Consider the following 15,040-nt stretch of genomic DNA (forward strand, 5'->3'; position numbering starts at 1 on the left):
GTTATTTCATGGTTCTGGGGTCTAGAAATCCAAAGTCAGTGTCGGCAAAATCAGCTCCTTCTGGAAGTTCTGAGGTATGGTCCATTTCAGACCTCTCTCCTAGCTTCTGGTGGTGGCCAGCCATCCTTGGCTTGGAGCTTCATCCCTCCAACCTCTGCCTCCGTCTCCACGTGGCCTTCTTCCTGTGCATGTCTGGGTCGTGTGTCCAAATTTCCTTCTTAGAAGGACATGAGTCATATTGAATCTAGGGTTTCACCAAACCCAGTGTGACCTCAGCTTCACTTGATTGCATCTACAAAGACCCTATCTTCAAGCAAGGTCACAGTCACAGTTTCCGGGTGGACACGAACTTTAAGCGGACACTGTTCAAGCCCCTTTAAGGGGCTTCCCTGCTGGCTCAGCGGTAAAGAGCCCGCCTGCCAATGAAGGAGACATGGCTCGATCCCTGGGTTGGGAAGATCCCCTGGAGGAGGAAGTGGAAATGCACTCCCGTATTCTTGCCTGGGAAATCCCACGGACACGATCCTGAGTGGCGACCACGGGGTTGCAAAGAGTCGGACACGATTTAGTGACTGAACATGCAGTCACACTCATCCAACTCAAGTCAACAGATTCTGATTTTAGGAGGAGGCCCTGAAACATAAGGGAGCATTTTCCTCTTGTCCCACCTAACCCTTCTTACCCTCTCTCCTGGTAGGCGTGGGGCGCCGCTGACAATGCCACGCTCCTTCCTGGTGAAGAGCAAGAAGGCTCACACCTACCACCAGCCCCGAGCCAGGGAGGATGAGCTGCTCTGGCCGCCGGCCCTTGGCCCTGGTGAGTCAGAGCCCAGGCTGGTCCGAGGCCGCACCCGTTGGCCTCCCTGCCCCACAAGAGGGGGAGGCAGGAGAAACCCATCCGGAAGTAGCCGCTCTTCCAAGTCTGGAATCAGGAGGAGCTCAGTAAATACTGGTTGAATGAATGAATGGATGGATGGCTGCACCATCTCTTCTCACCCTGAAGGGGTGAGGAGCACATCCTGATTGGATCTGGTCCTCAGCAGCTGACACGTGATTTGTGATCGGAGGGCTGATCCAGAGCTGAAGTTGGGTGCTTGGAAAAATGGAGCTCTCCAAGGGGTGGGGGGGCTCCTCCTGGTCTCCGCCCTGCTCCCAGCATCCTGGGTAGAAGCCCCTGCATGTGAGTCTCCAGGAGAAGCCACAGTGGGTCGCTCTGGTGTCCCTCCATCCTCCTACTCTTACCAGACCTCTAAGCAGAGCTGAAGTCTGACTGTCTTGTCTCCCCCACAGTGGCCAGGGACCAGGTCCCGAGCATCAGCCCCGTCCTCAGCTCCCTGTTCCCAAACCAGCACCTGGGCTGGACGGACCTCAAACGGGAGCCGCAGCTGGAGCTGGAGCAGAGCTCAATGACCCGGCTGGCCTCGGGCCCAGGTGCTCAGCCCAGAGGCCCCCGCCTCGCCCCAGCGGGCACAAGGGGACTTAGAGGGTGGACAGGCTCGAGGAAGCAGGGTCCTTTGGAGCTGTGGAGTCAGGAAGGGTCGACAGTCCAGGCTCTCTGGCTTCTGCTTGGATCCTTCCAGGACAGCGAGCTTATTCCCAGAAGAGAACTCCCGTGTGGTGGGCAGGCCCACATAGTGGAGGTGGGTGCTCTGCAGGGGTTGGGGTGCATTCCTGGACTGAAAATTCGAGGAGTCGCAGTGAGCACCCAGACCTTCCCCCTGCAGAGAGTAATTTGGGCTGCACACCAAAGCCTCAGCATGGGGTCCTGGTGGAGGGTGGCGGGGAGCGGGCACCCTGCTCTTAGCGTCTCCACTAGATGAGCACCCCACCCTCCACAGAAGGACCTGCCGTGACGTCCCGACCCCAGGATGGGGACTCGCCCTCCTCTGACTCACCCCCATTCTACAAGCCCAGCTTCTCCTGGGATGCCCTGGCTTCCTCCTACGGCCACAGCTACCGGCAGGCCCCCTCCACCATGCAGTCTGCCTTCCTGGAGCGCTCCGTCAGCCTGTATGGCAGCCCTCTGGTGCCCAGCGCCGAGCCACCTTTGGACTTCAGCCTCCACTATTCCCCAGGCATGGACGCATACCACTGCATCAAGTGCAGCAAGGTGGGCGGCCGGGCCCTGCTCGCACCCCCTCCCTAGCACCCTGGCAGCCACGAGTGTCTGTAGTTGGGCACCCCCTGTGCTGTGACTCGGGTCCTCTGGTGGGATCAAGAATTCACAGTGTTCATCTTCATCATCACTCTGAGCCCTGACCATGTGTCAGGCCCTGTGCTAAGAACTTGATGTGCCTGAGCTCCAGGAGGTGGACGAAGGGCTAAAGTTCAGAGAGGTCGAGTCACTTGCCCCAGAACACACAGCAAGTAGATATCAGAATCGCCATTCCCACCTGGCTCTGCCCAACTCCCGCTTCTTAACCACCAGGCAATTCAGCCTCCAGACGGGGCCAGAAGGGGCCTTCCAGATGCCCCCCTTCCCACGTCATTCTATAGCCAGGAAAACCAGACACAGAGAGGCAAAGAGACCTTCCCGGGACACACAGCACGCGCCAGCAGTCAGCAGTCCAGTGATCACGGGATTGCTCCCTCCTCTGTACGTCCAGCTATGGCCAAGCTAGGCACCCCCTCCCCTCCGCAGCCCCCCGGGCCTCACCCTTCGCCCCCACCCGCAGGTGTTCTCCACCCCTCATGGGCTGGAAGTGCACGCCCGCCGCTCCCACAGCGGGACCCGGCCCTTCGCCTGCGACGTCTGCGGGAAAACCTTCGGCCACTCCGTGAGCCTGGAGCAGCACACGCACGTCCACTCCCAGGTGGGCAGCTGGCCGAGCACCCGAGCCCTGGTGCTCTCCCCAGGAATCCTGGGGCACTTGGGGTGGGACTCTCTCCGTGCCTCTGAGAGTGACAGGTTGGGACCCCGTATCATCTGCCTCCTCGATCTGGGTGTCCATCACCTGCCCTTAACAGCCCCTGATGGACCAGGCAGGCCCCGCATACAACTGGAAGAGGCTAGGGGCTCAGGTGGGACTTCAGGTGGTTGTCTGGGATGCTGAGGAACCGTCCCACCTTCTGGACGCTCAGAGCAGATTTCTCACCTTTGAGGCCCTTGACTCTTACAATCCGGGAGTCAGATTTAAATGCTCATCTCATCCACTTAGCCCTGCCTGATGCCAAGATCCCTTCTTCAGAATCCCATTCCAGGGAAAGCGCCTGAAACTGACCTGCGGGCCTGACCTGGGTAGATCTGAAAGTTCAGGTGGAGAAATAGGCAGGGATGGTGAGACCGTCCCTTCGTGATCACGTCCAGTCATGCCAGCTGCCGGCTCAGTTCTCAACCTCCAAACGACCCTTTGAGGTCACTACTCACTAGTCCAATGTATAGATGAGGAAACTGAGTCTCAAGGAGGTTAAATGACTTGCCTGAGGTCATGTGGCGAGTAAGAGGCAGAAGCCAGAGTCGGGGCCCGCAGAATTCAGACTCTTCAGCAAACCACAAGGGAGGATTCCCCAGCAGGAGCCGGCTCAGCCGCCAGGCCTTGGCCACTCCTGGGAGGGGCAGGAATGGGGAGTTTCTGCGTCTTGCTCCTCGAGGCCACCCCAACGGAGTGTCCTGTTCCTCAGGGGATCCCGGCCGGGTCCAGTCCTGCGCCCAGCTTGGCAGCCCCGGGCCGCGAGGCCCCGCCTGACCCCCCGGGGCCTCGTTTCCTCCGGCAGGAGCGCAGCTTCGAGTGCCGGATGTGCGGCAAGGCTTTCAAGCGCTCGTCCACCCTGTCCACGCACCTGCTCATCCACTCGGACACGCGGCCCTACCCCTGCCAGTTCTGCGGCAAGCGCTTCCACCAGAAGTCTGACATGAAGAAACACACCTATATCCACACGGGTGAGGCCTGGGCTCCCCTCTACCCCACCGCTCCCACCCGCCCAGGGCCCCCCAGCCCCTCCAAGCGCCCGCCCCCGCAGGGCCCAGGCCGAGGCTCTGAGCATCCCCGCCCATCACTGTTCAAAGGTCCAGGCCTTAGGACCAGGCTGGGGGAGGGCGGGTGGGGTGTCAGGCCGACAGGGGAGGCTGCTTCTCTCCAATGGGAGGGCTGGACGCTGTGCTGCTTAAAGGAAAGAAAATGCACAGAAAAAATACCAGAAGGAGAGAGCGAAATCTCAGCACTGTGACCCACGGGGAGAAGTGAGAGCGGCAGGTGAATGCCCCTGCCGCCGTCACTCCTCCCTTCACTCACTCCCGCACTCACGCCTCCCCACTTGTCAGTCACTCATTCCCAGTTCACTTCCAGATTCATCCTATTTCCCATCCTGTCATTCATTCATCCCTCCAGCTACCCATTCACGCCTCCACGCATTCATCCCTCCCACAGCCAGCCATCCATTCATTCTCTCATCCAGTCACCCCTCCAGCCATCCGTTTTCCTATCTCCATTCATTCATTCCCCCGCTCATTCATTCCTCAGCTGTTAATCAGTGCCTCCTGTGTGCAGAGCCCCAGGCCAGGTGCTGGGCTCCATTCATAAATAAATTGGACCCAGTCCCTACCCCTAAAACTGGAATACAATTCCCTGGAAGGGGTGGGGGGGTCAGACGTTTTCTTGCCTCCCTTTTCTAATAATTTTCAAAAGCGAATGTGAGATAAAACATAATAGAGTCCCAGAGAACAGATGCAGGGCACCTTTCCCGGATGATACTGACCCTGTCTCTGCTGCCCTGCAGGTGAGAAGCCACACAAGTGCCAGGTGTGCGGGAAGGCCTTCAGCCAGAGCTCCAACCTCATCACCCACAGCCGGAAGCACACGGGCTTCAAGCCTTTCAGCTGTGAGCTGTGCGCCAAGGGCTTCCAGCGCAAAGTGGACCTGCGACGGCACCGTGAGAGCCAGCACAACCTCAAGTGAGGCTGCCCGGAGCCCGGCTGTCCGCCGGACTGCCGGCGAGACCGTGCCACCTGGGGAGAGGCCAGTCTCACACACCCAGATCCCCAGTCTCCTGGAGGGAGCCCTGGACAGGACTCATCAAACTTGTTTCGAGACTCAGATTGCTGTGTGAGCTCAAGCAAGTCACTTTCCCTCTCCGGACCGACACTTCCCCTGCCACAAAGTGTGGCAGCTGGTCTTTTTCAAGCCGATGCTGTCTGCAGGTCCAGGAGCTCAGTACCGCCCCTGTCAGAGCCCAGGAGGCCAGAGTAGCCCCAGGTGGGCCCAGAGAAATCCTCCCCTGTATGCTGTCCCTGGGGATCGGGTCAGCTTGGCTTTCAGCAGGCCTCTTTCTGGCCGCCACAGATGGTCAGAGCCGTCTCCCACCTCAGTGGGAGGCCCAGCACCCCTCTGCTTCAGCCAACGTGCCTGCTGATCCCCACTTCTGACAGGCACTCCGGCCACAGGGAAACCAGCAGTTACTGTTGTCAGAAGCCTGCTCCTCTCAACAGCTGTAAATAAAAATAAAGACACCCCTTTACTTACATTTGACCAGCATTTGTTCAGTACCTACTGGGTATAAACTAGTGCTTGAGGCTTTGGGGAGGGATGGTACAGTCTTGAAAAGCAGAGAAAGCTCTGTAGTCACTCACAGACACATTGACAGACCAAACTGGTAAGTGCCGGGCAGAGCCATGAGAGACCCCTGTGACAAGACGGCAGGCAGAGGCCAGGTGGGCACAGCTGGGGGCTCTCTCAGTTTCCTGTGACTGCTATGACAAGTCACCGCAAACTTGGTGGCTTCCAACAACACCAAGGGGGACTTCCCTGGTGGTCCAGCGGTTAAGACTTCACGCTTCCAATGCAAAGGGCGCAGGTTCGACTCCTGGTTTGGGAGCTAGGATTCTGCATGCCGCGCAGTTTGTGGCGCTTAGTCGCTCAGTCGTGTCCGACTCTTTGCGACCGCATGGACTGCAGCCCATCGGGCTCCTCTGTCCACAGGGAGTCTGCAGGCAAGAATACTGGAGTGGGTTGCCATGCGCTCCTCCAGGGGATCTTCCCAACCCAGGGATCGCAGCGTGGCCAAAAAAATTAAAACAAAAACACAAAGGCATTCTCTCACAGATGTGGAGGTCAGAAATCCAAAGGGCGTCTCACGAGGGTAGAAGTCAGGGTGTCTGGAAGCTGGTTCCTTCTGGAGCCTTCAAAGGACACTCTGTTGCCTCTTTTTTCCCAGCATCTAGAGGCTGCCTACATCCTGCAGCTTGTGGTCACCTCCTCCATCTCCAGATGCATCACTCTGACCTCCCATCAGCCCACCTCCTTCCTCTGCTTTTGACCTGCTGGCTTCCCTCTCGTAAGGACCCTTGTGATCATGTTGGGCCCCACTTGGATCACCTGGGAGACCCTTGCCATCACAAGGTCCTTAATGGAATCGCCGCGGTAGGCAGAATAATGGTCACCAGGGGCTTCCCTGGTGGCTCAGTAGTAAGCAATCTGCCTGCCAGTTCAGGAGACACAGGTTCAATCCCTGGGCTGGGAAGACCTCATACCCGTTTCAGAGCAACTTGGCCGACAAGCCACAACTGCCGAAGCCTGTGTGTCCCAGAGTAGGCGCTCTGCAACGAGAGAAGCTATTGCAATGAGAAGTCCCTGCTCTACCACTAGTGAAAAGCTGCACACAGCAAGAAGACCCAGCATAGCCCATAAATAAATGAATTAATGTTTTAAAATGAGTTTAAAAAAAGAAGAATGCCCCCCCCCCCCCGCCAAAAACAATATCATGTCTCATCCTTGAAACTTGTGACTGTTACCTCATACAGCAGAAGAGATTTAGCAGGTGTGACCCCTCACTAGCCATGAGATTCTCCTTTGTAAAATGATGAATGGATCCTCCCTGTGGGTTGTCGGAGGATCCCCTGAGGCCATGCCTATACAGCAGTGAGCAGGGCCCGGCACACGGTAAGTGCTGCTAGGCCATGAACATGCCCTTTTGAAGTCCTGACTGTCCTACAAGGCCTGCTCAAGTGCTGCCTCCTCCAGGAAGCCTCCCTTGGTCATTCCAGCCAGAGTTTTTCTCCTGCTTCTAAACACTGAGCTCCTTGGGCTCCTTGGTTATAGCTCAGAACACACCGAACCTGGACTAGTAGTTATCTGTGGGTAAGCTTCCTCTCTGCTGGAAAGAATTTCCTCTGGGCTCTGGCTTTCAGCACCAAGCCCATGCCTGGCCCGCTGCGATGAACACTTCTGAATGAGTCACTTCCGGGTGCCAAGCTGGGCCCAAGGTTGCTTGACATTGTCTCTGACCCACATGGCCCTCTGCAAGGAGGTGTCGTTACCCCATGTTACAGAGAGGGTGTAAATGAGGCTCAGAGAGGTCACCCATCTTGCCCAAGGTCACCCAGCGGGTAAGTGCAGAGCTGGGGTCACTGGATCCACGTCTTCTTTGAGTCTCTGCCTTTCTTCCCAGTGACATCTGTTTGCTGTGCTCCACGCTGAGTCCAGAGGTTTCTGAGGCCCCTGGGGAACGGTAAATCCCTGGGCTCCCAGGCTCTGGGTTTGGCTGGGCAGGACCCCTTGGCGTACTTCATTGCAGAGGCCCTTCCTGTTTACTTTAGCAAGAATTCCCCTGCACAAACCCGTCAGGTGTGTGGAGGGTGGGGTGGAGGCTTGGGATTTGCATACGAGGGTGGTCTGGTCTCCTCGGCAGGCTTTCAGATCCTTGTCCTGCAGGTCTTGCTCTTGAAGTCCGAGGAAGACAGCCTCTGGCAGCCGATCCACTGGAGCCCCTGGAGCCCTTGGAGACCCCTGCTCCGACCCCTCCTCCCGTCCATGGGGACCCCGTGGCCCAGAGAGGGAAGAAAACTTGCCCAAAGCCACACAGCAGAGTCAGGCTCACCTGGAGTGAGCCTGTACCTCCCAGAGGACGGGAACACACACACACACACACACACTCACGGGGGAACTACTTTGCATGCTCCTTGTTTGCTAAACAAAACCACTCTAATATCAGGATTTCAGCCACTTCTGTGGCAGGGCGGGGCTAGGAAGAGGAGCTCTTTCTTCAAGAAAGACAAGGCGTCTTTCTTCCTCTGCTGAGGTTGGAGAGTGGGATTGCGCTCATCGACCCCACCACCCAGTGCCCACGACAGGGTGGTGGGGCGGGAGTGGGGGCTGCAGCCTCGGAGCAGGGTGCCAAAACCCCACCTGCACACGCACTGCAGAGACAGGGGGTCAGCGCACAGGCAGGTCTCCGATTGTGAAACCTGCTTCCTGGGAAGAGTCCGCAGGGTGTGGGCGGGGCCGGGGAGGGCAGAGCCACCCTGCCACCCTGCCACCCCTTCCCTGCGCCCACCCCTCACCCAGCCGCGGGAACCCCAGGGAGGTCCCAGGGAGGATGGGCTACCCATGTGGAGCTGCAGCCCTGGAGAAGGCCTTCAGGTCAGCATCTGCCCACAAGCCAGCAAGTTGTGCTGTGGCCCGTGGAAGCATCTCAGCCTTTGCGATGGCAGGGCTTCACTCAGCACGCCGGGGTCGGGGGGCCCAGCCACATGGGTACAGTGGGTCCTCCAGCTGCTGCGATTGGAGGGAGTCCAACTGCTCGTTCTCTGCGCCCCAGCCCACTACCACCCCCTCATCTGGGATGCCCAGCGTGGAGTCCCTGTATGTGAAGGCCTATCCAGCCCCCAGAAGACTGCCCAGGGCTTCCCTTTCCTGCCCGAGGGAAAGGGCCCTGGGGGCAGAGTTGATGGGCCCCCTCACAAGGCCTATTGGCTGTGACATCACACAGAATCCAGTTTTCTGACCCTCCGGTCCAGGGCCTTCCTACCAGAACAGTGAGGCTGATTGCACGACGCCAGGGGACCCTGCTTACGGAAAACATGGAGTCAGTGGTGGCCTCTAAGGTTGTGTGGGAGATGAGGGGTTGCCCGACTGTGGTACCGACCCGGCTACTGGGGACTGGAAGGGTGTGGATGGAACAAGTCAGATGTGGTGTCCGTAACTCAACTTGGAGGATCTATTTACTCCGCGGTACGTAACAAAACCGGTATTTTAATATTAAAATGAACTGGTCATATCAGGAAGCAGAATGCAACATTTGAATCAGTTTCCCGATGGAATGTCCCACTGGTGGTGGCAGCTTCAGGTGACATCCCCAGGTCCCTGCCAGCCCTTGAGGGACACGCTGGGAGAGGCCAGGCGGCCCTGCATGGAAATCAGTGGTCAGCATGGAAATGCATCTCCCAAGGGCAGTCCGTCCAGGCATTTGCACAGTGGCTGAGCTGACCCCAGCCTGTTAGGAGAGGACCTCCCCACTCCGACCGGCTCCCCAGACCACACAGATCATCCAAGACAGATTATCTTTCCGAAGCTCAGTTCCCATGTCTCTTGGGGTCCTCCCCCAAAGCAGTCAATGGCTCAGGTGCCTTGGGAAGACTCCTTTGGGTCTTGGGTCTCTCCTGCTGCCCCCAGTCAGGCAGGGAAGGCCCCTGGGATGGAGAGTGGACACACGGGACCATCACGGCTGCACCATCCCACTTCCCTGGGATTCTGTACAGGAAGCCAGGTCTTCCCTGTTATTTCCCAAGAGGACTTTAGGGAATTCCCGAGGCCATTTGCTACCCTTTTGGCCAACAGTGTTCCCTCCCCTGAACCCTGGAAACCCAGTTGAAGTGCACAGATTTTTCTCGTTTTCTTTTTTTGGCTGCACAGCATGTGGGATCTTAGTTTTCCAACCAGGGATCGAACCTGCAGCCCCTTCATTGGAAGCACAGCCTTAACCACTGGACCCCCAGGGAAGTCCCGCAAGCACATAGGTTTCCCAACACATGCTCACCCCAGACCCTCAACTGCACTCCTGGGAATTCACATGAAAGAGAGTCACGAAGGGACCACAGGTTAGCTACTGGGTCATCTTCTGAAGCCAGCTGGAAATGAAAAAAAAAAAAAAACAAACAAAACACTGGAACCATCCTAACCTCCCAGGAGAGATCAGCTAAGTGACCACTGGCACACCCAGACCGCGGTCATCTGAGCAGCCATCATGAAGAGCCAGTGTGCTTTACAAGGACTGACCCGGAAGGGGCCTGAGCGCTGACGTGGAGTGAAACACGCTTGCTTCACGATCGCGTGCTGACTCTTTAAAAACAGCAAAACGTACGTTTGTGGGTGCTTAGAGAAACAAATCCGAGGAAGGCACAGCTAGCCATTGATAGCGGTTGTTTCTGGAGTCTGGGAAGGAGGGTTGACTTCACCCTCAATGCTATCTATAAAAGAAACTCGGATTTGTGTGTGTGTGTGTATTTTTTTACTAAAAAAAAAAACTGAACAGAAAATAGGTTTTGCAGAATAAACGCATCAACATAGGAAGCTGTTCATGATATCTTAAGTGAAAAAGTGGTTTAAAATCAGTATACACCATATGATTCCATTTTGTTAATTACACGCGGAAGGAAGTTCGCAAGGATAAAGAGCAGCGTATCAACAGGGCCTGTGTCGGGGGGTGCAAATTTTCTTCTCCTTCTCTTTCAGCGTGTATGTTGTATTTTTCCATCATGGGCGTGCATGATAACACTATCAATGGCGTTACAAAAAGACTCCTTCTGCTAAAACATCATTTCCCTGCCTTTAGGTTGCTGCTGACCCTCCACGGCTCCACGGGGCCGGGTCCTTCCTCCTTCACCAATGCTGGCCGGCTTGTCCCCAACTCCCAACCCTGAGAGCCGCCTCCTAGCAGACGCTGTATCCAGTCATAACCCTCAGCTTAGCAGCCAGCACCCAGGAGGTCCCAGAGAAGCCCAGGATATGCACCCTGTCAGGGCCCCTGGCTCCTTTGTGGCAGGTGGGGTGGAACCCCTAATGGAGGAGCCCCTGGCCTGGGGATGGTGGGCTGGACCCTGGACCCCCAGATCTCCCTCCTAGCCGGATGCAGGGCTGCCCCCTCCCATCTGCCAGGGGTCCGGCTGGAATTGGTCCCCAGCCAGGAGATGGGCAGGGCCCCAGGTTCCAGCGGCAGGGATAGGGGGCTGCAGGAAGGCAGGAGGAGGGAAATCTGAGACAGGGGCTGCTCTGAGCGGCCGTGCTCAGGTTTTGGCCTGATAAAGTTTATCAAACGGTGCCGGCTGCCAACCGTTGGTGTGGAGCAGGCCCGCGGGCTTTGGCGGGAGGATGCTCCCAGGCCGATAGCGCCTTCCCGGTGTTATCAGGGGGCCTGGTGTCCCAGAGAGCAGGAGAGAGGGAGAAGCAGAGACAGAGAGAGAGGGAGGGAGGGAGGGAGGGAGGGAGGGAGGGAGCCTTCCAACCACTTCACCCAGATGACAAGAGCCAGGGACAAGAGGTCTCAGAGGACCCTGGGGCCCTTGACATCGTGGCTGCATGAGCAGCTGGGAAGGGGCCCCACAGAGGTGTGGGCTGGGGGCTCCGGCTTCTCCCAGGGCCCAGCCTTTCAGGCCACAGAACAGGCTTGCTGCTGCTCTGCCCTTCTGCAAGGCTTAAAGAAAAAGCGGCCCGGGCTTCCCTTGGTGGCTCAGCGGTAAAGAGTCTGCCTACCGGGGCAGGAGACACAGGTTCAATCCCTGATGCAGGAAGATGCCAAGTGCAACAAAGCAGCTAAGCCCATGAGCCACCACTCCCAAGCCTGCACTCTGGAGCCCAGGAGCCCAAATACCGAGCCCACGCGCTGGGGCTGCTGGAGTCTGCACGGCAGTGAGAAGCCCGAGCATCTCAGCTAGAAAGTAGCGCCTGCTCTCCCCAGCTAGAGATTGGCCATGCGCAGCAACGAAGACCCAGCACAGCCAAAAGTAAACAAAATTTTAAAAAAGAGAAAAAGTCCCTGTTTCGGGAAGTTTCCATGCCCTAGAAGAGGGGGCAGGAGGGCACCTCTCCACACCGCCCCTGTAGTCTCGAGGTGAAGGTCAGGCTCAGTTCACTTTAGGGACCACTCCCGTAAATAAGTCACCCCTCAGGGAGTCATCCCCACCCTACAAACGAGGAAACAGAGTCTCAGAGTGAGTGTCGACGAGGATTCAGAGGATGAGGACCCAGGAAGCAGAAGGCAGAAGGAGAAGGGACGAGAGGCTGAGGCCGGGATGCCCGCCCCCGCTCGCACTCTGCAGGGCTAGCCACTCCAGAGGCGGGGGTGCTGGTCCCAGGCTCAGAGCCACGCAGGGCAGGCCCCCTACCTTGGCCATGGCGGTCAGAAGGAGGGCAGACCCCAAGGTCTGCAGGGTTTTCCTGGGTGGGTGGGAATGGGATGGCATCTTAGTGGGTTTTTATAATTCCCTTTTCTAGACATTTCCTGCCTTTTCCATGACGTCTATGGTAACAATGTGGGGGAGCTGGGACGCCTAGGGGGAGAAAACTGATTTGTTTGCTTTTAGAAGGAGAGAGTGCAAAGGCCCCAGAAGCCCCCGGCTGGGCCCTCGAGCCCAGGAGCACCGTGCATCTGTCCAGCCCCGGGTGCAAACGGAGGCCAGGCCTGCCAGTGTTCACCGCACAGACAGCCGGGTCCCCTAGAGCCCTGGAGGACCCCTGGGCCCAGGGCCTTCTCGAGGCCCTAAGGCAGCCCAGTGGGGTGGAAAGCACTCATTCATCGACTCTTATTTACAGAGCAGCTGCCGTGAGCTGGGCTCACTTCTGGGCAGCGAGGATGGGCAGTGGGAGAAGCCAGAGTGTCCACGCTTATGGCACCGAGGGGGTATCCTAAGAGGAGAAACAGAGAAAGCCCGAAGAAATACAGAAAGAGGGGCAGGACATTGGCATGGGGAGCCTCCCACGTGAGAGGTGGGGAGGAGACAGCCCAGACGGGGCGGTGTGGGGTCGGAGTCAGAGGCTGGGATGTCACTCTGACCCCCTCCTGGCAGGATGGACTTGCAGGTGCTTCCTTCTGGACCTCAGTTTCTCTCATCCGGACCATGACCCCCGTGGTCTTGAGAAATCTCCATTCAGCCCACAACCTCCAGTCCCAAGACTTCCTTTCATCGACTCTTTTTTGGGCAGTGTCTTGCATTTTAGCTAATTAATGTTGAGATAGAGTTGACAGGTCACTTTCTCTCAGTTTTACGTGTAGTGGGTGATTATTTGATGCTTGTATGTGTCGTGAAACGATCACCACAATAAGTGACTATCCATCAGCACACAGTTCAAAACCTTCTTCTGATGTGAACTGCTTTTTACATAGTTTTAGTTTTTGCTGGGCTGGGTCTCCCTTGCTGGGCAGGCTTCCCTCTAGTTGCGGAGGGCGGGCTTCTCACTGCGGCGGCTCGAGGGCTAAGGGCTTGAGGGCGTCCGTGGTTGCAGTTCGCGGACTCTAGAGCGCAGGCTCAGTAGCTGTGGTGCACGGGCTAAGCTGCCCCGTGGCATGCGGGATCTTCCCTGACTGGCGATCTCACCCGTGCCTGCTGCATTGGCAGGTGGATTCTTTACCACTGAGCCACCAGGAGGGCCTGATGAGAACTTTAAAGATCTACTCTTCTCTCTCTTTTTCACTGAAGTATAGCTGATTGACCATGTTGTGTTAGTTTCAGGTATACAGCAAAGTGATTCAATATATATATGTGTATATATATTTTTTTCAGATTCTTTTCTATTATAGATTAGTACAAGATACTGAACATAGCTCCCTGTGCTACGCAGTAGGTCCTTCTTGCCTATTTTATGTAAGTAGTGTGTATCTGTTAATCCCAGACTGCCACTCTATCCTCCCCCACCACCCCCTTGTGGACTCTTGAAGGCAGGGTTCAGGTGACAACTGTTGGGGGGAGACCCCAGAGTTTGCACATTCACGGGCCTTCAGTGCACGGGGGCAGGCAGGTGTCCAGATATGGAGCAGGGTTTGAAAGTAGGGAAGACAGAAAGGGGTGCCCGACACATTTTTGCAGCTTGTCTGCAATACCTGGCAATACCCTGTCTCAGAACCTCTGCCCTCTCCCCACATTGAGTGTGGGAGTCACTCAGTCATGTCCAACTCTTTGTGACCCCAGGGACTGTTGCCCACCAGGCTCCTCTGTCCATGGGATTCTCCAGGCAAGAATACTGGAGTGGATAGCCATTCCCTTCTCCAGGGGATCTTCCCAACTCCGGGTTTGAACCCAGGTCTCCTGCACTGCAGGCGATTTCTTGACCGATTGAGCCACCTTATGCAGAAGTAAACGGAGCTGTGGTCATTATCTTTGCCAATGGCTCTGAGCTTGGAGTGCAGGCACGGGGCTGGACCCTGGGCCCCAGGCCCTCCGGGCCACCGTGGGCTGCACTGACCAGGGCCACACTCATGGGAAGTCCCCGCTGACAGCTGGAACCACAGACGCCAGGCTGAAGCTCAGAGCTATTTCTGCAAAGGGTGACTTGGGACTTCCTCCCGGATCTCTTAAAAATAAAGGGGTTATCGTGGTCTTCAGGTCCTTCCTCCATGCGAGGAACCCTGACATGATTTCTGGGGGAGGCCTGGGCCCCCCTAGCCCCCTCAGCCAAGCGAGGACTTATCTCTGGGCTCAGTTGGGCAGCAGGAAGGGAGAGAAGCGACCACCACGGCCGCGCTTCCTGCCCCAGAAGCCCCTTTTGGGAGCAGCAGGGGATGTGGCCACTGACTCAGGGGCGTCAATCAGCCTTCTTCCCCGGGGCTGCGGTTGCCCACCGGCCTCTGGTGGGGGGGTCGGGATCAGAAATCAGGGGGGCAGAGAGAGTTTGGGGGAAGCCTCTGGCATGTCCAGCCCAGCCTCTGCCCTGGGCCTTGGGCACGACCCAGTCTATGTGACCCACGCCTGGTCCTGCAAAGCTGGTGGAACGTCGTCTCCACTACACCCCCAGCCCCTGCAGAGGCTGGGGGACCCACTCCTGGAGGTCAGGCCACCCTGTAGGGAGAATGAGAAGGCAGAGGCTCTGGGAAGGCAGGCACGGCTTAGGGCGGTCCTCCTCACCCCGCCAGGGGTCCACTTTGCAGCAGAGAGGAGCCCAGGGCCCAGCCCAACCCCTGTGGGGACTCTTTCCCATTTTGCAGTCCCCAGAGTTTTAGTCCCAATGGAAGGCAACTCCTCTCAGGGTTTTCCAAGAAAGAAACTTCAGGCTCCATTCAACAATCTGGGCCCTGAGGGGGCAAGATCCAGAAGAGGGGCCACTTAGCGGACTCTGGGA

General features: G+C 57.2%; 1 protein-coding gene across 1 annotated transcript; it reads left to right on the forward strand.

Annotated features, from left to right (window-relative positions):
* GFI1B (growth factor independent 1B transcriptional repressor) lies at positions 717 to 4,894 on the forward strand. The gene is given in 6 exon segments (NM_001285593.1): positions 717 to 816; positions 1,290 to 1,430; positions 1,838 to 2,109; positions 2,675 to 2,812; positions 3,714 to 3,879; positions 4,716 to 4,894. Coding segments are annotated over 6 exon segments (996 nt in total).

The sequence above is a fragment of the Capra hircus genome, chromosome 11 (genome assembly GCF_001704415.2).
Source record: "Capra hircus breed San Clemente chromosome 11, ASM170441v1, whole genome shotgun sequence".
Taxonomy (NCBI): Eukaryota; Metazoa; Chordata; class Mammalia; order Artiodactyla; family Bovidae; genus Capra; species Capra hircus.